This window comes from Lolium perenne, chromosome 7 (genome assembly GCF_019359855.2).
Source record: "Lolium perenne isolate Kyuss_39 chromosome 7, Kyuss_2.0, whole genome shotgun sequence".
Classification (NCBI taxonomy): Eukaryota; Viridiplantae; Streptophyta; class Magnoliopsida; order Poales; family Poaceae; genus Lolium; species Lolium perenne.
The window spans coordinates 70,688,918-70,710,846 of NC_067250.2; the positions used below are offsets into that span (position 1 = coordinate 70,688,918).

Genomic DNA, 21,929 nt, shown 5'->3' on the forward strand with positions numbered 1-21,929 from the left:
ATTTGTGATCTTGCATGCTCTCCGTTGCTAGTAAAAACTCTGGCAAGGTGGGTACCCGTGACTCCAAGGGGATATTTATGCTCGCTAGTAGGTTCATGCCTCTAGTTTTCTGGGAGAGTGACCATATAACTTCTAAGATTGTAGATATGATGTTGCTACTAGGGAGAAAACAATAATGTTTTGTCCGAGGTAATTCTATTGTTTATTTTACACACATTGCTTAATGCGATAGTCTGTTGCTTGCAACTTAATACTGAAAGGGGTGCAGCCGTTAACCTGAAGGTGGATTATTAGTCATAGACGCAGTTGGATTACGGTCTATGTATTATGTTGTAATGCCCATATCAATTATCATAGTAATCATCTTGTCATGTATTGATCGATATTCTATCAATTGTCCAGCTGTAATTTGTTCACCCAACATGCTATTTCTTTATGGAGAGACGCCTCTAGTGAAGTAAGTTTGAAACATGCTATTTCTACCCAACATGCTATTTCTTTTAAGCAACAAGGTGGAGAAAGTTTGAAAGATGCTTGGTATATAATAAGTTATGCTCATACTAAAAAATATTCTACCATGATCCTCCTTAGAAATTTTTATGTTATATGTTCTGGATACTCTCACAATGATAATTTTCTGGATGCTCCAGCTTTGGAAGCCTGCAATTTAATTAAAAATTTGGTAGGAATCCTACCTACTAATGTTGTTAAAACTGAGAACACCTTGGAGGATGTTATAGAAAGGCTAGTTCATTGCCAACTCCAAGATGACCAAGTGAAATATTTGTGCGTGACAAAAGAGAACACACATGGCAAGTCTTTATCTATTTGAATTCTTTTGTGCAATATTTAATGTTTATGTTTCAATTAGATTGTAATAAAACTATTTCCTTATTTATAGGGTTGCATTCTCGTTTGTACTGATTTATCGAGAAATGGGCAAAATATTTTAGGAGGTTGTTTAAATGGCACCGGTGCAGGCAACCTCCTCCAAATCTGCGATAGTTTGCGTCGGCGCGCTCAAAACACTTGCACGACATTGTTGTTTGACACTATATGGAACACAATAAAGATGATATTTTCTTGGTTCGAAAAAAAGTATTGTTTGAAATGCTAATTTAGCTTTATAAAAAAAACTACATGTGGTTGGATGATTAGGAGGGTAATAAGACCTCAACCCACCAGGGATTAAATTCCATATTTAATGTTATAAAGATGAAATATTCTTTACTGAGAGATGATATTTCCATCAATAACGAGACATATGTGGTACGTAACTCTATCAATCACAAGACCCGCTAGTCTATCTGACTCGTCTCTGCAAGATGCTCATATAGATATAGATAGAATGTGCATGCTTGCGTTTATATAGATGAGTGTTTATATGTATTATAAGAGCTTGTTTGTAATTTGTTTTTTTTTTAAAAGACCACAATTCTGAAACATAGGTTAACATATCCCTTTGTAATAAGAGAAAAAATGTTCACTAGACTCCCCACGCACGCGAACATAGGCAATTATACGACCAAATACAAATTCGGTCAGACGAGTTCAAAATAGAACAGAAACAATTTCCGAATCCAAATTATATTTGATATAATCAGTTCCTTCTCTATCGGCCATACCGCCTCTCTCTCTCTCTCGTATCGGCGCCGTCAAATTCCCCAACCCCTCCGCCACCGCCACCGCCACCGCAACCGCGCCGCTCGCGCCGCCGCCGCTCAAACCGTGCCGCGTCTGATTCGTCTCCCCCTCCCACCGGCCAGCTCCACCTGATTGATTGGTGTGGGGATCGATCCGTGCGTCCGCCTGCCCGCCCCCGTGGATTTCTTCTCTTCTCGGTAACGAAGACCTATCCTCGCCCCGGATGTTTCAATTCTTTTTCCTAGTGTTTTTCTCTGATGCTAGCAGTCGAATCTTAGCACTAGGTTGTGAATTCATGGCTGCTGAATTATATCAGTGCTACCTGGTGGGGGAACTGCTCTGGGGAGCTTCTGAATTATATAGTTCGTGTTTCCTTGCGTTGTCTGATTAACCATGACGGCCTTGTGTCTGTGTGCAGGTTTCTTAACCGCCAAGGCATGTCTCATCATCACCACCAGGAGCAGCACAATGCGGCGGAGGCGATGGAGGAGGATGACTACAACATGGATGACGACTCGGATGGCGATGACTTCCTTGGACATGGGGCGAGGAATGACTCCGACTCTGACGAAGATGATGGGGATGACGACGCGTACGCCCAGGGGGTATGCCCTCTCGTTCGGTTAAATTTGATCGCGCAGGCTTCTTTTTGGATGTTGTTAAGCTAATTTACGCCCGTGTTGTTGATTTGTGGAGGCACATTGAGCAGAGGAGGGATAGATATGCAGCTGGGAATGTTGACTTACTTCTATGTTAAGTTAGGACCTACTACTATTAGGAAGCAGAAAACTACCAGAAGCCTCATTTTACATATCTTGGGTCTAATTCTCGAACCTGCTTTGTCTTACGTATTTTATTTCTGAACTGTCACAAAACTTCTTAGAGTACATATCAGTGCAGTCCAATGAGGTAGAATGAAAGAAGAAAAATCCATTTGTTTTTTTACCTTTTAAGTTGTTATTTGTATTTCGAGCCATGAGAGCCAAGATAAATATGGTGTCAATTGGTTTCTGCATAAATCTTTGTTTGACTGTTCCCATTACATATATAGTCTTTGTAATGTTCTAGAAGTAATATGTTGTCGCTTTAGGACTATAAGGCATCTGACACATCAGCGGAAGAAGCAAGACGTGGAAAAGATATTCAAGGAATACCATGGGTTCGCCTGGCGACTACCAGAGAAAAATACAGGGCGAGAAGATTAGTGGAGTACAAAAACTACGAGAACATACCTAATTCTGCAGAAGGAGCGCTGAAGGTATTTATTTCAGATGAGCTAATTTTTTTTTTGCTTGAGAAGATATACTTACATTGTGATTGACACTTCTGTAAAACAGCTATGCAAATCTACTGAGAAGGGCGGAAAGTATTACGAGTTCAGCCGAAATACTAGAAAAGTAAAATCAACTATCCTACACTTTCAGGTGAGTGCTGCCACGTCCTTGTTTCGACACTCACATATTACATCCTGCATTTTTATAAACATGGTTGCTATAAAAGTATTACCAGAGAGTCAGTTATTCTTATTCAACTACCAGGACGATGGAAACTTTTTCCAAAGCTGAAACGGTGTACTTGTTCAGTTGCAGTGATTCTATAGTTTAATGGAAGTGCTGTAGTGCAAGAAATCATGCCATAACAATGTAAAATTCATACCTAACTACTGCAGCATTACACAACAAGCTCCCAGCAGCCAGTAATCCAATGTGCTGTTACCTGTGTAATTGTCTATTTATCTTTTAGATGGATATCTAAAAAACTTCCTAAATCCTAACCAACCTTCTTTCGACTTTTCTTCAGTTCTCTATGATCACTTGCAATGTATGTGCAATTTTTATTTTGGGTCTACCACTTTAGCTCATAATAGTACATTTGTTTTTGTACCATGCCTATTTCTGTTAGTTCTCTAGGGGACCTAGTAGTTATTTGTCATATTGTCATGGGCAGGGTAGCGCTTGGTGTCTATATGACCATGCCAGCCTCTGATTGTAGATATATTGGAGTATAAAGAATTAATTGAAAGGGTACCTAGTGTATCTTCAATTATTAGTGTATCTTAATGTGCCTATTATTGTATTTGTTTTGGATTGATCGTGTGAAGATAAAATCCACCGAGAACTATGAAATTCGGGACTCTGGAGTATAAAGATTAAAGAATTAATTGAAAGGGTACCTAGTGTATCTTCAATTATTAGTGTATCTTAATGTGCCTATTATTGTATTTATTGGATTGATTATGTGAAGATAAAATCCACCGGGAACTATGAAATTCTGGACTCTGTTTGGCTTGGTTACATCGGTATATTTTTCACCCCTGCTATTATTATATTTGAATAAAGTTACTGAAATTATTGTTTTAACGTGGTCAAGTACTTATCTGTTTCATGATTCTGCTTGTAATTTTGTTTCAGTTAGTTAAATTAAATATCGAGGCTGCTTGTTGTCAGTTTTGGTTATGTTCCTTTATTTTTCTTCTGAAGTATTTGGTGTTCAATAACAAATTAATTGAGTTAATTTATGTGTAGCTGAGAAATTTAGTATGGGCTACATCAAAACATGATGTCTACCTAATATCACATTACTCGGTACGACACTGGTCGGCCTTGAGTAGTGCGGACACAGAAATTATGAATGTCGAAGGGCATGTTGCACCAAATGAGGTAGGTCTATAGTTGCTAAATTTTCATTCAAGGTTACTTTTCTGTTTGTAATTTACTACCTCTGTTGATGACAATTCATTGTTTTATTGCAGAAGCATGCAGGAAGTTTATTAGAAGGCTTTTCTCAGACTCAAGTTAGCACAATGGCAGTCAAGGATAATTTGCTAGTAGCTGGTGGTTTCCAAGGAGAGCTAATATGTAAAGTAAGGTCTTTCTATCACTTTGTTTTTGCAGTCACCCTAAATTTTCCGGGTAGTTTAATACTTAAATCTAGCAAATGATAGGGAGATCCCAACCTTGTGGATCGCTGCATCTTGTCGCGACAATGATCTCACCCTGGTCCACTCCACAGTACCATTGATCATCACCTGTGTTTCTCCTGCCTCACCCACCATGCTACAATCTCCCTACCACACCAGTTCACCTTTCATGCGGCGAACTGGCCATTGTTAGCACCTTTTTGACCTTCGAGCTTCTGCACACCTACCCCCTATTCACTTGCTTCACAATGTCGGAACCGACCTCTCCTTGGGCATAGTTCCTGCAAAGCTGTAGGCGCCTGGCGCTAACCTCTTTGTGCAATCTAAAGTTCTGCATGACCAGGGGAGTAGCCATCAGGTGGTCAGGACCACCCAGCCCACTTGCAAAATAATTAGGAGCCATAAGGAGTACCGATAAAAATCAGCAAAAGTTCATCAAAGTTAACAGCATAATCACCAAAGGGAAATTTGTCACTGTTTGTTACTGAACCCACTATCTTAAACTTGATCTTGTTATATGATGAGGTTCCATCTTTCTTACGGAAATATAGCGAGGCCCCATTGCCTCTTTTTTTTACTTGTGGGGATGTGTATGAACATGCTGTTAGCTATTTTCTGTATGTGCGCTCTTGTGATATTTTGCTTGATGTTAACCTTTGTTAATTTGATGCAGAACCTCAACCAGGAAGGAATAAGCTATTGCTGCCGGACAACATATGATGAGAATGCAATTACCAATGCAGTGGAAATTTTCAGTACTTCTAGGTAAGTGTTATGCTTGGCTGTAAAGATTCAACTTTGTCGAAATAAGCTAGCTGGATTGTAGCAACAAGATTACTCTTCTGGAACTTCTTATAACTGTTGCCAAAGTTTCTTTTGAAAGTGACAGTATTAATGGTGTTCTCTGGTCCATATTGTTTTCAGTGGTGCTGTTCACTTCATCGCAGCTATTAATGACTCCGGTGTAAGAGAGTATGATATGGAAAGATACCAGTTATATAAGCATTTCCGCTTTGAATGGCCAGTAAATGTAAGTTTTGTTTTTTGCGTTGCCATTTACTTTCTTTTAAATATGTACTTTGCCTAGAGCATCGTATATTATTATCTTAATTATCTTAACAATCCTCTTATGTTTTTGTCTCTTCGTGAGATGATTTTGTAAACCACACTTTTATATGATTTATATGTTAAATCTTATTTTTCTAAAATTATCTTAGTAAATCATATTTATCATTCCATTTTGTTATTGTAGTGTTGACAAGCTCATAAAGCCATGCAAATATAATTGTTGATGGTACTAAGTGAACTTTGTGTTTCCATCCTTGTTCAGTGCATCCTTTACATTTTGTTCAGTGTTTTGCCGATGTTTAAGGAACATAGAGATGTTTGGTTTTTAGTGACCTTGCCCAACACTCTAGTCATATTGACTTTGTCCTCACTAGAAAAAATGGATAGGATGGCTTGTTTGTATTGCAAGTTGATCCCTGTGGAGTGTGTTGTGGCGCAACATTTCACTTTCACACTTGTGTGATGCGGGATGAAGGCGCCAAAATCACGAGAACAAAATGGTGGAAGCTCAAAGGGGAAGCACAACAGACCTTTAGGGAGAGGATGATCAAGAAAGGACCATGGGGCAGAGAGGGAGGTGCAGATAACATGCGTATGAAGATGACAACTTGCATTCATAAGGTAGATAGCGAGGCGCTTGGGATGACAATGTGTAAGAAGCATGAAGGTATGGACACATGGTAGTGTACTGAGGGTGTTCAAAGGGCTATGAAGGAATCAAGGAGGAGTGCTACAAGAGTTGGCACCACGATAGAAGCACAAGCAACACGGTGGCGTACAAAGAGGCCAAGAAGAATGCATGACGAGCCGTGAGTAAAACATGAGGCGGGCCTATGATGAGCTATATGAGGGACTAGGCACAAAGGAAGACGAGAAATATGTCTACAAGATGGCGATTTTTTGTTGTTGAGAAAACGCAATGACATTGCGTTTCATTTCATTGCAACGAAGAAGGGTTTATAAGATCACACCTCACAAGGGAGGTGTGTTATAGCGTTCGAAACCGACAAAAACCCTGTGAACATCCCAGTCCACAGGTAGGCTGGCCCGTAGCCCTAGCGCCCCCGCCCTAGCCCAGAGAGACGCCTCGGCCTGGATCTTCTCGTTCGTGCCAGAGACTGAGGGTCGCTCACCCTCGAAGACGCAGGCATTGCGGTGTTTCCAAATCATCCAAGGCAGCAGAAGCGTCATTGTGGCCAGGCCCTTGCGCATTGGCTTCAGCGTTGTTTGCCTCGCGATGATCCACCAGTCATTCAGGGAAGCCTCATTGACAGGAGGCCTACAAGCGAGCCGAAGCCAGGACAGGATGTCGTACCAAACTTGCCTCGAGAAGGGGCAAACAAGTAGGAGGTGCTGCATAGACTCCGGCTCTTGGTCGCAGAGCAAGCAAAGAGGGTGGTGCTGTAGACCGCGCCGGCGAAGGCACTCCGCCGTCCAGCAGCAATCCTTGACCACCAACCAGTGGAAAAACTTGACGCGTGGGGGCGCCCAGGTTTTCCAGAGGAGCTTCCACGAGGCGCAAGCTCTGGAGCCGTGGAACATGGCCAGGTAGCAGGACTTCGCCGAGTAAGTGCCGCTCGCGGTCCAACACCAGAGCAGCTGGCCAGGCTGGTTCGTGAGGGAGATCGACTCGACCTGCCTCCAGAGCAAAAGGTACTGTCCAACCTCACGGATTCCAAGGACACCGTGGATGTCGCGCGCCCAGCTGTGAGCATGCAATCCCGCCGCGATCGAGGTCATCTTCCGTCGTCTCTTCGGGATGCAAGTGTACAGCTCTGGAGCAATCTGGCTGACGGCGCGACTGTTAATCCATTGGTCCTCCCAAACTTGCCAGAGCGCCCATCACCGACGATCATATGCGTCGAGGCGAAGAAGAGGCTCTGCTCCTGCTGCGTGGTTTGCACCCAGGTAGGAGGACTTCGCCGAGTAAGCGCCGCTCGCGGTCCAACACCAGAGCAGCTGGCCAGGCTGGTTCGTGAGGGAGATCGACTCGACCTGCCTCCAGAGCAGAAGGTACTGTCCAACCTCGCGGATTCCAAGGACACCGTGGATGTCGCGCGCCCAGCTGTGAGCATGCAATCCCGCCGCGATCGAGTTGTCTTCCGTCGTCTCTTCGGGATGCAAGTGTACAGCTCTGGAGCAATCTGGCTGACGGCGCGGCTGTTAATCCATTGGTCCTCCCAAAACTTGCCAGAGCGCCCATCACCGACGATCATATGCGTCGAGGCGAAGAAGAGGCTCTGCTCCTGCTGCGTGGTTTGCAAGTCAAGACCACTCCAGGCCCTTTCTTGGTCGGTTTTGCTGAACCATAGCCATCGCAACCTCAAAGCCAGCCCCACCCGCTCCATGTCCTGGACACCGAGGCCGCCAAGAGAGATTGACCGGCAGACGGAGCGCCAACTGACATGGCAGTGGCCGCCGCTGGCCTCCGCATGCCCTTCCCATAGAAATCCGCGCTGAATCTTTTCAAGAAGCCATAAGATGCATTTGGGCGGCTGTAGCACCAGGATTTGGTGAATTGGGATCGCTGCCAACACCGCCTTCACCATCGTCAATCTACCAGAGCGGTCCATGAGCTTGGACTTCCACATGGGCAGCTTAGCCGCAGTTTACTCCACCAGCAGCAGCATCTGGGCCCTGGTAGAGCGTCTGATCGTTAGCGGGATCCCCAGGTAGGTTAGCGGCAGCTCCGCAACTAGGCAGCCCAGCGTGCCCGTGATCATGTTGGCTGCCTTGGCGTCGCAGTTGAGCAGGGTCGCCAAGCTCTTGGCATAGTTAACCTGCAGGCCAGATGCTCCCGAACAGCCGCAAGATCGCCTTAACGGCGGTGATGTCAGCCACAGAAGGGTGGCAGAACAACACCACGTCATCGGCATAAAGGGAGATCACCGGGATGGGGCGTGACGAGTGCAGCGCTTGTAGGATGCCAATGTCGGCGGCGTGCTTGATGAGCCTCCTCATGTCGACCGCCAACACAAAAAGCTGCGGCGAGAGGGGGTCTCCTTGCCGCAGCCCACGCCGGTGCCAAATTGGGGGTCCAGGGCAGCCGTTCAAGAGCACGCGCGTACTTGCGGTTGACATCAAGATGGCGAGCCAGTCCAGGAATTTGCTTCCGAAACCATATCGCTGCAAGGTCTCGAAGAGAAACGCCCAGGAGATGGTATCAAAAGCCTTGGCTAGGTCGAGCTTCAGCAGCACTCGCGGTGCACGCAGTTGGTGTAGCAGGCGCATAGATTGGTGGACAAGGATGAAGTTGTCGTGCAAGCTGCGGTCGCCCATGAAGGCATTCTGGTTCTTGCTCACTAGGTCGTCGAGCTTCGGCGCCGAACGCAGCGACAAGACCTTGGCAGCCACTTTGCCGATGAGATGCACCAGGCTGATAGGGTGGAAGTCTGCCCAGTTTTTGCGCCTCCTGGTGCTTAGGCAGCAAAGTGAGCAGCGCCTGGTTGAGCTTGCAAAAGCCCCTGCCTCGCAGATCATTGAGCTGCAGGAAAACCGCGAGGACGTCATGTTTGACCAGGGGCCAACATGCTTGCAGGAATTCCGAGGTGTATCCATCCGGCCCAGGCGCCTTGCGGGCAGGCAGCCGCTTAATCATGGCCCAAATCTCAGCTTCGGTGAAAGGCTCGTCGAGCTCCGCAAGGTCAGGAGACGGGGTGATCAACTGCTCCAGGTTGAGGGAGCAGTCACGCCGCGCCTCCATGCCCAGCATGCCGTCAAAATGAGCGAAGGCAGCCTCAGCCATCTCTGCTGGCTGGTCCAGCACACGATTGTCCACGAAGAAGTTGTGGATGCCATTTTTCTGGTGGCGATACGAGCACTGACGATGAAAAAGGCCATGTTGGCGTCCCCACCCTTTAGGAAGGCAATCCTAGCTCCCTGGCGAGCAATCGTGCGCTCGAGGGAGGCGTAGCCAAGGTGGGAAAGGTTCAGGGTTTTGTGCAGCCAAACTTCATAGAGTCAGCATCCTCAGTTCCCTAGCCTTGTCGAACCGGAGAATCAGCTCTCTACAGATCGCAAGCAAGCTTGTGGCGCACGTTGCCAACCGAGCTCCAGGCCTCGGCCACAACCTCCTGGAATCCATCAAGGCGCAGCCAAAAATCCTTGAAGTGGAACCGGTGATGCACTGGGGGCGAGGGGGCGCAGTCCAGCAGAAGTGGGTTGTGGTCGGAGACGACCGACGCCAGGCAGCAAAGATGGCACTTGCCAGCGTGCGAGGTCGTTGATGCAGCGGCGAAACCGACCCATCATGCGCCTGTCGAGATGGTCGTTTTTTTTTTCTTCGTCTCGATAGATAAGGTTAAAGTCACCGTAAATCATCCATGGGCCAGGACAATCCACATGCAGATCACGCAAGTCCTGGAGGAAAGGAATCTTGTTGGCGTCCTCCTGTGGATCCACCATGGCGCAGCACTGGCGGCGGTGACCTTGGCCGACAGGGCGTTGGTGGTGAATATGGGATCGGTGATAGCGATCGTCCTGCCACGCCAGAAGAATGCCGCAGCGAGTACCATCCGCCGGCACGTAATCATCGAAATCAGGACCGAGCGTTTCCAAGATCAAGCCCGAGTAGAACAAATTAATCTTTGTTTCCTGAAAGCATACAATGGTGGTGGTTTGTAGTAGCAAGCAGCGCACGGATGGCCAGCCGGCGCCCCAGAGCATTGAGGCCATGCACATTCCATATCACAATCTTGAGGGCCCACAACACTAATCGAATGAAATGCTCCCTCCGTCTAAAAATAGGGGTCTCACTTTTGTCTAGATACAGATGTATCTATACACATTTTAGTGTGTCTATTCACATGTTACAGCAAGGGTCGGAGGGATTATTTAAATTTGATATCGCTGATCTCTAAGCCTTACTTGTGCAGAATGTGCTCCTTTCATTACTGTCCATGTCGTGGCCTTGGCGCTGTATAAGATGGTCCTTGATCCTGGATTCAACTGTATATTTGCCAGTTTTAGGGGCAACTTTTCTTGATAATATACTATTGTCTGGATACTTCTTAATTTCTTGCGTGCTAGCATTCAGCAAAGAAGGCGAGTTCATTTTACTTTTTGCAGTATAGTTATAATAACTGATTCTTCTATTGGCACAGCACACGTCTCTGAGCCCTGACGGAAAGCTTAATGTTATTGTTGGGGACGACCCAGATGCTTTGCTTATTGATGCTAATTCAGGAAAGGTAAATCGACATGAACAATTGTCAGGTGAAAGCATCTTGTGAGTATGTATCCTATAGTTAATATCTAATGCTTTATATCTGGACAGACTCTTCATTCTATGAAAGGTCACTTGGATTACTCATTCGCATCTGCTTGGAGCCCTGATGGCCGGACATTTGCCACCGGGAATCAAGACAGGACATGCCGGGTGTGGGACGCGAGAAATCTCTCGCAGTCCCTCCATGTCTTGGGAGGCAACATTGGTGCTGTAAGATCCATCCGCTTCACGTCGGACGGCCAGTTCCTGGCAACAGCGGAGCCCGCAGACTTTGTTCACATCTTCGATGTCAAAAGCGATTACAATAAGAGGCAAGAGCTGGATTTCTTTGGCGAGATATCTGGTATATCTTTCAGCCCAGACACGGGCACTCTCTTCGTCGGCGTCTGGGATAGGACCTACGGCAGCCTGCTTCAATATGACCGTCTCTATAACCGCTCGTACCTTGACTCGCTGTTTTATTAAGGTCAAAGCTAACATGTGTCGACCCTCCCATGTCTTGGTTATGGTGATTTCAATTGGCGCTGACATAACTTGGTGGTTCTTAATAATTCATGTATCATGTTCTATGTTGTACATAAACAAATGTATACTGGCATAGCTTGCCTTGGGGTAGGAATCATCACAAGTTGATTTTCTAGGGCTAGAATGTAACTTTTGTCTGTGAACATCTCATGCTGGCGGAAACAGGATTCCTGTGGCTGCAGTAAATGCTGTGCTGCGGTTGTGGCGTGGTTTAGTTGTGTAATTGAGCTTGTTATAGACATTGAGCCCCCTCCGTCGCAAGAAGGTTGTCCGAGATTTGTTAAAATGTGATTTATCTAGATGCTATTAGTAGATAAATTAGACAACCTTTTGCACGAAGGTTGTCGGAGATTTGTTAAAATGTGATTTATCTAGATGCTATTAGTAGATAAATCAGACAAACTTCTTAGGACGGAAGGAGTAATTTGAATTAGTGTAAGTTTTTTTTCCAAAAAGAAAGCTTCAGCCTCAACATAGATAGATGCCGACATCATTTTTTTGCAGGACAAAAGAAAAGAAAAATTACACCAAGTCCAGAAGGACCCTGAAAACACCGACGGGCCGAACAGGTTGGTGGTGAGCCGCTGGCACTGCCCCCTTCACGCCTTGGCTCGGAGACAGCCCCTCCACAGCCGGGAAGTCATCACATGCTGGTCCAGAGAACATTCGCCCCACAACGTTGTTGTTGTCGTGTAGCTGATAAAAAGAGTAGAGAGAAAGAAATCTTTTCATCTACCATAGTAAGCATAAATCTTGATAAATAAATGGACAGTGATGAAAACAAATAAATGGACAGTGATGAAAACATCTACACCCATGCGTGTAAGTATAAAATCCACTCTCGAATGAAATCTGCAAACTTCTGAACAATTTGGAGAACTGACCTTGCCATCTACTTGAGAGCTAAACTAGGCGGAATAAAACTACACATGTGTTTACTAGTTTAGCTCAAAGCCTATCAACTAGGGTTTGCCTAAGAGCACCAACAACCTATGCTAGCATGATGAGTAACAAGGTGATAACAAGCTATGTATAGCATCAAACATGATAGATATCACAATGTAAAGTGCATAGGTAAAGGAGCTTGGGTTGAGAAGTAACCGGTGCACGAGGAGACGACGATGTATCCCGAAGTTCACACCCAAGGGTGCTACGTCTCCGTTGGAGCGGTGTGGAGGCACGAGGCACTCCAATGAGCCACTAGGGCCACCGTATTCTCCTCGAGCCTTTCCTCCAAGGAGGAAAGCCTCGATCCACTAACGGACCCTTGAGGGTGGTCACCAAACCCGTACAAGCTTGGGCAAACTCCCAAGTATCAAGCTTGAGGCAACTCCACAACACGGAGGCTCTCACGTACGAGGCCACAAGAGACTACAACATGCCACACCGGCAACAAAGCCACCAAGACACCAACGCGCCACAACCGGCTCCAAAACCAGAAAGGCTACCACACTCCACAAAGGCAACAACGCCACAAAGGCTACAACGCCACAAAGACGACAAGGCCACAAAGGCTACAAGGCCACAAAGGCTAGAACACCACAAAGGCAACAAGGCCACTAAGGCAACAACACCACTAAGGTCAAACACGCCCTCTACGAGATCGAAACCCCGGAGAGAACCCAAACCGATGCACCTAATGCAATGGCTAAGAACACCACTAAGGTGCCCAAGTTCTTCTCTCCCAAATTCCAACAAAGCTACAAAAGCTATTGGGGGAATAAGGGAGGAAGAACAAATATGTGGAGAAACACCAAATAACTCCAAGACCTAGATCTAGCAAGATCCCCTCACTTGGAGAGGGATTCAATTGGTGAAGCTCTAGATCTAGATCTCCTCTCTCCTTTCCCCAAAAAATATGCAAGAAATAGTGGGGGGATCAAGAGGAGGAAGAAACAACTCAAGGTAAACAATGGAGGAGAGAGAATGGAGAAGAAGTAGTTGGGTCGGAGGTGGAAGAGAGGTATAAATAGGGGCCGAGAAATATAGCTGTTGGGGCAGAAAAACGGTAAGATTCGCGCCCGAGCGGTACTACCGCTTGTCAAAGCGGTACTACCGCTCGCGCACAAACTGAGCAGATAACAGACGAAAAGATTCCCCAAACCGGTAGTACCGCTCCGGCTTGTACCAATAAAGCGGATCTGGATCTGAAAAACTGCGCGGCAGAGAGAGAAAATGGGCCGGCCGGTAGTACCGGCCCGGTACCGGCCTGGTACCGTAAATGGGTTACGGTACTACCGGGCCGGTACCGCCCTGGTACCGCTTCGAGTCCAGTAAGCCTGGAAGCGGTACTTGGGCCGGTCCAAAAGCAATTTCCTTTTTCTTTTTCAAATATGACGACACGGAAAATGTGATATCTTGAGCTAGGAAACTCGGAATGACATGAAACCAATTTTGCCGGAAAGAGGACGACGAGAGATATCACTAGAGAAGGAGAAAATATGGAAAAGAGTGAGTGATGATTTTCTCATAGTCATAGAGGTGTAACCTCTCAATATGGTATATCGGGAAAATCATCACCCTTGCACATGCAACATGCGATGCATCCGGAATCCGTTTCCGATGAGCTAGAGCTTGTCATGATAATGAACACAAGCTCTAACTCATCTCATGGATAAGAACCAAGAAGAACTAAGAAACACGATGCAATGCATGCAAGGTTTGAGCTCTCTCCGATGATGCGACCTACTATCCTATCTAGCACAAACCTTAACCTTGCGCGCTTCTCTCGAGTCGGCAAACTCCGTCTTCATCCTATTCAACCTTGTACATGCCACCATCTTCTCCATCTTCAATGCACGCCAGTGTCTTCATCCATCTTCTACGTCGTCTTCATCTCTCTCCATCTTCAACACCGTCTTCGTCTCTCTTCGACACCGTCTTCATCATTGTACTCCATCTTCTCCATCTTGCAACCTTGAGACCAACACATGGCTATGGGCACGACCTAAGATAGAATCTCAATGCAACCGTTAGTCCATAGGGATTGTCATCAATTACCAAAACCACATATGGGGGCTCCATGTTCTTTCACCTTGCCTGCTTACATTCTGTATATACTTTACATATTAATGCTCTACCCTTTTCAGTATATGCGATGCCATGCCCCTTTCAGTATATGCAAATACCATATGTTCCTTTCTCATATTACAAGCTTGCCTATTTCGATGTATTCGATGTTTGTTTCTTATTTTTATAAAATACAATTGCCATCATCATAGGTAGAATATCAAATAGAAGGTCCCAAGGCAGTAAGCCTGACAGAGGATACATAGGGACTTCAAGAAGTGGTGCTCTATCTTTCATACATTTGTCTTCTAATCAGTATTGGGGATACCATGACGCTCCAAAGGAGCCTTCGATCATGCGCTACAAGATCATTGACTTATGTTATTGATAGTAAGCATTATTCACTAATGTTTGAAAGCAAAATTATCAAAGGAGACTCCCACATCTACATGGAGCATGGATGGGATGACTTTGCCGAAGACATTAACATCGAAGAAGGTGATACCCTGTTCTTTAGTTACACTGGAGTCTTCAATGAAGGTAGCCATTACGGAAGCAATGGTTGTGAGAAGATTACTAGCCATGTTGCGTGATGCAAAACCCCAGTGTTAGACCATGAGTTGCTTTTGCTTGCTTTCGTTATGCATCTATGATCAGTACTAGACCATTCAATCTACCTATATGCTAACTTATGAGTAGCGATTGCTCTGCTCTCTCCCGCGTAGCTACATTGCAAAGCTTTTCATATCTGTGGCTACTGTACAACTATCTATGATACACTGTTATTTTCTGAATTTCAGTCTCTTTGTTCAGTGGAATTACCGTATGTAGCATACTACTCTTCCCGGTCTCTTTTAATTGACTTAGATTTAGTACAATTTGATACTAAATTTGAGTCAATTAAAAATAACCGAACAAAGTATGCGTATAACCTGTACGATTTCTTAGTTACAACAACTCTATGCTGTTGTGTCCGACTTCTGCTCGCTGCGTTCTGTGTGTGATGCAACAGTGTTCCTCATACAAGTATACACATGTTGCTAGAGCCTCCAACGATCAATTATCTACGTTGCCTCGCTTGCATTCTCACCACGTGTACCTACATCACCCACGCTCCCTTCTTCTCTTTCGATTCTTCTCTACATCACCCACGCTCCCTTCTGCTCTTTCGATTCTTCTCATGTAGCTACGGCAAGGGCGCGGCGTGCCGCCGCGCCGTGCTCTGTCTAGTAATCATATATAGATACAATATTGCAACTACTTGTAGGCGTTAGAACATCTCCAGTCGTGTTCCTCGAACCGTCTCCTAAAAGGATTTGAGGCGTGTTGGACAAAAAAACGTTTTCAGCCGCGTCCTTCAAAGCCTCTTTTTGTCCAGCACGTCCCGATACGGTGTCCGGCACCCCGAGTGATGGGGATATGCCCATAGGGGGTGGGTCGCCAGTCCCACTTGCCACAAGGACGAAGGCCCAGGAAGGACCGCCAGTCGCCTAACCGACTGGGCCCAAAGGCGAGTGGGCCGAAACCCCAAGGAGATGATCTGCTCGGCTGGAGATGGGGATTACTTGAAGAAGGGTGTGGTATCCCGGATTAATAGTAACTGATACGATTCGGAGTTATCCCCTTGTAACCCTAGGCCGGGGGTGGATATATAAACCCCCGGGCTAAACCCTAGACGACACCTCATCTGAGATCCGATCTCCCCATTGTAAGCTCTTGGCTCCGTGCCGACTGAGCCCCCCCATTGTAATTCTCCACTGAGCAATAAGATCTAGCAGGACGTAGGCCTTTTACTCTCCGGAGGGGCTGAACCTGAGTAAAACCTTGCGTCCCTTGCACCTCGACCCGTAGATGGCGATGTTCCCTTGCCCTCGCATCAACGAAGTGCTACCCCCTGTAGCATCTGCCGTGGTCACATCCACGACAGTGGCGCCCACCGTGGGGCATGGGACATCAAGCCTCCGAGCTACGGCGAGGCCCTACTCGCCAGTGCAGCGGCCGGTCGCTTCCGGCAGGATGATCGTCACCGGCAATTTCTTCCACATCCAGCCAAGCACCTACCGGCCCGCCTCGTCACCTCTCAAGCACGCCTGGATGGTGCCGATCGGCTCCATCAACCTCTTCGTTGGGCTCACCGGTGTCAGCGACCCCACCGAGCCTCGCCCCGGTCGATCGCACGACCCCTTCGCGCCGGGACAACTCCTCACCCCACTCGCCCAGTTACTGGCGAGGTATACGTAGAGGCTGAGTCGGCCCTGGAGGACGATGCCGACTCGGTGGCCGTGGCGCCGATCGCCAACCCTTTCATTACCGCGTCAGCCGCCGACTCCGTCGTCACCACCCCAGTCGCCGACCCCGGTTTCGCAGCGATCGACGCTGACTCCATCGCCACGGCATCGGCTGCTGGGTCCACCGCTGTGTCCCCGACTGCCGGCTCTATCGCCACGGCGTCGTTCAAGGACTCCATCTCCTTGGTCTCTCACCCAAGCGACTTCGAGGATGATTCCGTCCTCTCCCTCTTCGGCAGCGACTCCGACTCGGACTCCGCCGAGGCCCCACGATATCGCTACCCCACCGCCGTCTTCATGGCAGGAGGCGAGGAGGAGCCTCCGGTCGACGCTTTCACCACCCCCCTCCCTGCAACCGCCACCGCAACTGAGATCGAGGCGCACCGGGCGGCCCTCGAAGAGCAGAGGAAGAAGGAGCTCGCCGAACGGTAGAAATTTCGTCTCGAGCAAGACGAAGTGAGAGCCGTATCCCACTATCGCCAGCAGCGCAATCGCCTGCGCATGGAGCGTGCCCGCGCGAACGACTTCCCCAGCGCGCGCCTCAACTTCGACGATCCAGATGGAGAAACTCGGGTCGCCCGAGTCCAGAACCCCGACATCCCGGAAGGAAGTCGGGCTGCCGCCGACAGAGCGGCACACGGAGCACCACCACCACCGCCACCACCACCACCCGAAGTTCCTCGGGCGGAAGTTGACGCCAACGGCCTACCATTGCACTCGTCTCCAGCCGACAACGTCGCGGCCGCCCAAGCCGTCCTTGCAAGGCTCCCCGAAACGCGAGACGGCGCGATCCTCGTCCAGCACGCCAAGGCCCTGGTTGCCAAGGCATTGGAGCAATAGCACGCTGCAGCCGACTCGCCAGTCGCGCGGCGTCGTCGGGCGCGGCAAATCGTGCAGTCGTCAACGCCAACAACGGTCCGCCGCCAGCACCGCGCGCGGCCCACTCGACCAACAACCGAATCGAGCCGCGCCCCGCGCGGGTGATGGTCGCCGCCAACGGACAGCCCGTCGACGCGCGAACCCACATCGTCAACGATCAAGAATGGCGGCGCGAAACCGGCTGAACGACCGCTACGCCGATGAAGCCCCGCGCCAGAGCGCGTTCACTCGAGTCGGCCCCGCCTGCTTCGGGCCAATGATCAGAGGCGAGCCGTACCCCGCTGGGTTCAAGGGGCCCCGTGACATCGAGAAGTACGACACACATATCGACCCCACAGTCTGGATCGATTCGTACGCCATGGCAATGGGGATCCAAGGCCACTCCGAGTTACTCGCGGCACGCTACCTGCCTCTCATGATGGACGGCGTCAATCGCCACTGGTTCAACACCCTCACCGCCAACAGCATCGATTCTTGGGAAGAAGCCCGCGCCGCATTTATCCAGCACTTCGCCAGCGCGTACACCCGCGCGACAACTATAGAAGACCTGGATCGCTGTGTCCAGGGCCCGCGCGAGTCGACTCGTCGATGGGTCCAGCGCTGGCAAGACATGTGGACGACCTCCAGCGGCATCAGCACGGACACGGCAATCTACTGCTTCCGACGGTGCTGCCGGTACGAACCGCTAAGCGCCAAGCTCCGTCGCGTCAGCATAGATAACATCTCAATCTCCGAGCTCTTCGACATCGCCACTCGCTACGCTGACGAAGATCCTACAGTCGACTCGGATGACGAATACGGCCAGCGACGCAATCGCCGTCCCACTCACACAGAACCCCGACGCGGCGACTACCGATTCAGCGGACGGTCTAACAACGGCAAGCGTCGCGGAGAAGGAGGACACAACGAGCTCGTCGCCAACGCCGACTACGAGTAGCGCGAGCCAAAATCCTTCCGGCGTGACAACCGTGCACCACGGGAGGATCGGCCTCAGCCCAAGCGCTTCGACGCCCGCAGCCTCCTAGACGCCCCATGCATCTATCACAGCAAGGAGGGCAAGCCCTCCACTCACACGACGGGAAACTGCTACTCCCTGAAGCAGATAGAGAAGGCCCGCCGCGCCAAGGAAAACGACGGCGGTAATCAGCACAAGGACCGCGCCAAGGACCCAGACCAGCACAAGGGAGAAGGCTTCGGTCGCAGCGCCGGATCGCTCCACACCTTCACCGGGGTCGGCGATCGGCGGGACAGGAAGGTCCTCGCAAGGGCAGTGGCAGTACATGCGGTCATCCTTTCTGACGTGCCCCGGTGGCTCAACTGATCCGAGCAGAGCATTACCTGGAGCCGCGAAGATCACGCCCCCCGCATCGAGTACCCCGGTCGAGTGGCACTGGTCGTCAGGCCCAAGGTTGCCGACTACTGGCTGCCGAAAACCCTGGTGGATGGGGGAAGCTCCATCAACATTCTGTATTACGAAACCTTCCAGCGACTCGGTTTACCAGACTCACGCCTCGAGAACACCAAGGTCACGTTCCATGGCATCGTCCCCGGGCGGAAGGCCTTCCCGATCGGCAAGGTTACATTGCCAGTCACCTTCGGTACGCCCGTGAACTACCGCACCGAGCGGATAACATTTGAGGTGGTGAACTTCCGCAGCTCCTACCACTGTGTGCTCGGCCGGCAGGCGTTCGCCCGGTTCATGGCGGCACCCCACTACGCATACAACATGATGAAGATGCCAGGGCCTCGCGGCGTCATCACCGTCCACGGCGACCCGGAGATGGCACTGGAGTGCGAGGACGTCAGCGCAAAGCTCGCCGATGCCGTCATCGCCGACGAGCAAGACAACTCCGCCGAGCTCGCCAAGTACCCAGTCGATCGCAACGACCCCGCCATCCTGGAGAAGTCGACCGAGCTCGACTCATCCGCAGCAACTTTCAGGCCTGCAACCGACACTCGTCAAGTAGATCTTGTAGAGAATGATCCAAGTAGGCAAATTACCATTGGGACGGGCCTGTCCGCCCAATAGGAAAGCGCGCTCATCAAGTTCCTCCGTGAGAATCGAGATATCTTTGCATGGAAACCGTCTGACATGCCGGGTGTCCCGAGAGAACTTGCTGAGCACAAATTACACGTCAATCCCTCCGCACGCCCCGTTAGGCAAGCAATGCGCCCTGTAGGAGAAGAGCGGCGACGCGCAATCGCCGAGGAAGTGAACCGACTACTCGCCGCCGGCTTCATCATCGAAATCAAACACCCCAAGTGGCTGGCAAACCCAGTCCTGGTGCTAAAGAAGAACAAGACATGGCGCATGTGTATCGATTACACCAGCCTCAATAGCGCGTGCCCCAAGGACCCGTTCGTCCTACCGCGAATCGATCAGATTATCGACGCGATCGCCGGGTCCGAGTCGCTATGCTTCCTCGATGCTTACTCTGGTTACAACCAAATAAAGATGGCCAAGGAAGACCAAGAGAAGACAGCGTTCATCACGCCCTTGGGTGCCTACTGCTACACATCCATGACCTTCGGCCTCAATAACGCCGGAGCGACTTATCAACGGTGCATGAACAGCTGCATGGAAAGCCAAATCGGCCGCAACGTACACGTCTACATCGACGACGTGGTAGTCAAGTCGACTCACCAGGCCGACCTCATCACCGACCTCGCTGAGACATTCGCCAACTTACGGCGATAAAAGATCAAGCTCAATCCTCTGAAGTGCACCTTCGGGGTCCCTTCTGGACAGTTGCTCGGCTACGTCGTCTCCAAGCGAGGCATCGAGCCCAACCCGGAGAAAACGCTGGCAGTCATGCGCACCAAGCAACCAACCTGCCTGGTCGACGCACAAAAACTCGCCGGCCGGGTCGCTGCCCTCAGTCGCTTCATACCCCGGCTCGGCGACAAGGCCATGCCACTCTACCGCTTGCTCAAGAAGTCAGAGTCATTCAGGTGGACAGACGAAGCGCAACGGGCTCTGGAAGAGCTCCAACACGCCCTTCGGAACGCCCCTATCCTCGCGGCCCCACTACCAAAAGAGACTATGCTATTATACGTCGCCGCGTCGAACCGCGCGGTCATGGTCGTCGAACGCAAGGAAGAGGGAAAGGAGCAGCTGGTACAGCGACCGGTCTACTACATCAGCGAAGCCTTAATTGAATCCAAGCAACGGTACCCGCACTACCAAAAGCTGGTGTATGCAGTCCTCAGGGCCCAGAGGCGACTGGCCCCATACTTCCACGAGCACCCCATCAAGGTAGTCGCCTCAACACCACTCGCCGACATCATCCGTAACCGCGACGCAACCGTCCGGATCGCCAAGTGGGCAGTCAAGGTCGGCGTCCACAACATCACCTACGAGTCGCGCCACGCCATCAAATCTCAGGCACTCGCCGACTTCCTCGCCGACTGGGAAGAAGCTCAGCAACCAAGCTCCCCCGCGGACCTCAAGCACTGGACACTGCACTTCGACGGTTCCAAGAACCTCGAGGGGGCAGGCGCGGGAGTCGTCCTCACATCACCAAAGGGCGACACCGTGAAATACGTCCGGCAACTCAGGTTCGAGCCCTGCACCAACAACATGGCCGAATACGAAGCGCTACTACACGGCATGCGAGTAGCAAAAGAGATGGGCGCAACACGGCTGCGCTGCCTTGGCGATTCCGACCTGGTCGCCAGCCAGACTTCCGGCACCTGCGACGCCACCGACGCCAACATGATTGCATACAAGCGCGCCATCGATCAAGCCGGCGCTAGCTTCGCCGGCCACGTCGTCGAATGGGTCGACAGGCGCAAGAATGAGGAAGCTGATGCGCTAGCCAGAATCGGGTCCAAGCGACTCCAACCTCCTCCAGGCGTCGTCCTGGATATCCTCAGCCACCCTTCGGTGCGCGCTCCTCGCGAGCTGGACATCGCTGAACCTCCTGCTCCCGACTCCACCCTGGTCGCACTCGCCTCCGACAGCGTCGACTGGACGGAGCCATACTTGAGCTACCTCGAACGCAAGATCCTGCCGATGGACGAAGCCAAAGCACGAGCTATCGTACGCAGGTGCAAGTCTTTCACAATTATCAATAAAGAGCTATACAAGCGCAGCGTCTCGGGAGTGTTCCAGCGATGCGTCGCCACCGACGAAGGGCGCAAGATCCTGCGCGACATCCACGCAGGGGACTGCGGCCACCACGCAGGCGCGCGTTCCATAGTCGCCAAAGCCTTCCGTCACGGCTTCTATTGGCCAACTGCACACGAAGATGCAATCGCGCTCGTCCGCTCGTGCGCCGGGTGCCAGAAGTATGCAAGCCAGTCGCACATGCTGGGGTCAGCACTGAAGACCATTCCCCTCACCTGGCCATTCGCCGTCTAGGGCCTG

At 49.9% G+C, this 21,929-nt stretch overlaps 1 protein-coding gene across 2 annotated transcripts; it reads left to right on the forward strand.

Moving 5' to 3' along the window:
• Positions 1-1,604: 1,604 nt before the first annotated feature.
• LOC127317141 (uncharacterized WD repeat-containing protein C2A9.03) lies at positions 1,605-11,623 on the forward strand. Of its 2 annotated transcripts, none has more exons than XM_051347663.2 (10): positions 1,605-1,841; positions 2,063-2,249; positions 2,744-2,902; positions 2,982-3,068; positions 4,170-4,304; positions 4,397-4,507; positions 5,238-5,329; positions 5,489-5,594; positions 10,735-10,821; positions 10,908-11,623. In XM_051347663.2, the coding sequence occupies exons 2-10, from the start codon at positions 2,082-2,084 to the stop codon at positions 11,322-11,324; spliced, it is 1,362 nt and encodes a 453-aa protein (XP_051203623.1). In that variant the 5' UTR covers positions 1,605-1,841; positions 2,063-2,081; the 3' UTR covers positions 11,325-11,623. The 2 variants fall into 2 exon arrangements, with proteins under 2 accessions (XP_051203623.1, XP_051203622.1); XM_051347662.2 differs by having other exon boundaries at positions 1,606-1,841; positions 2,735-2,902.
• The last annotated feature ends 10,306 nt before the right edge of the window (positions 11,624-21,929 follow it).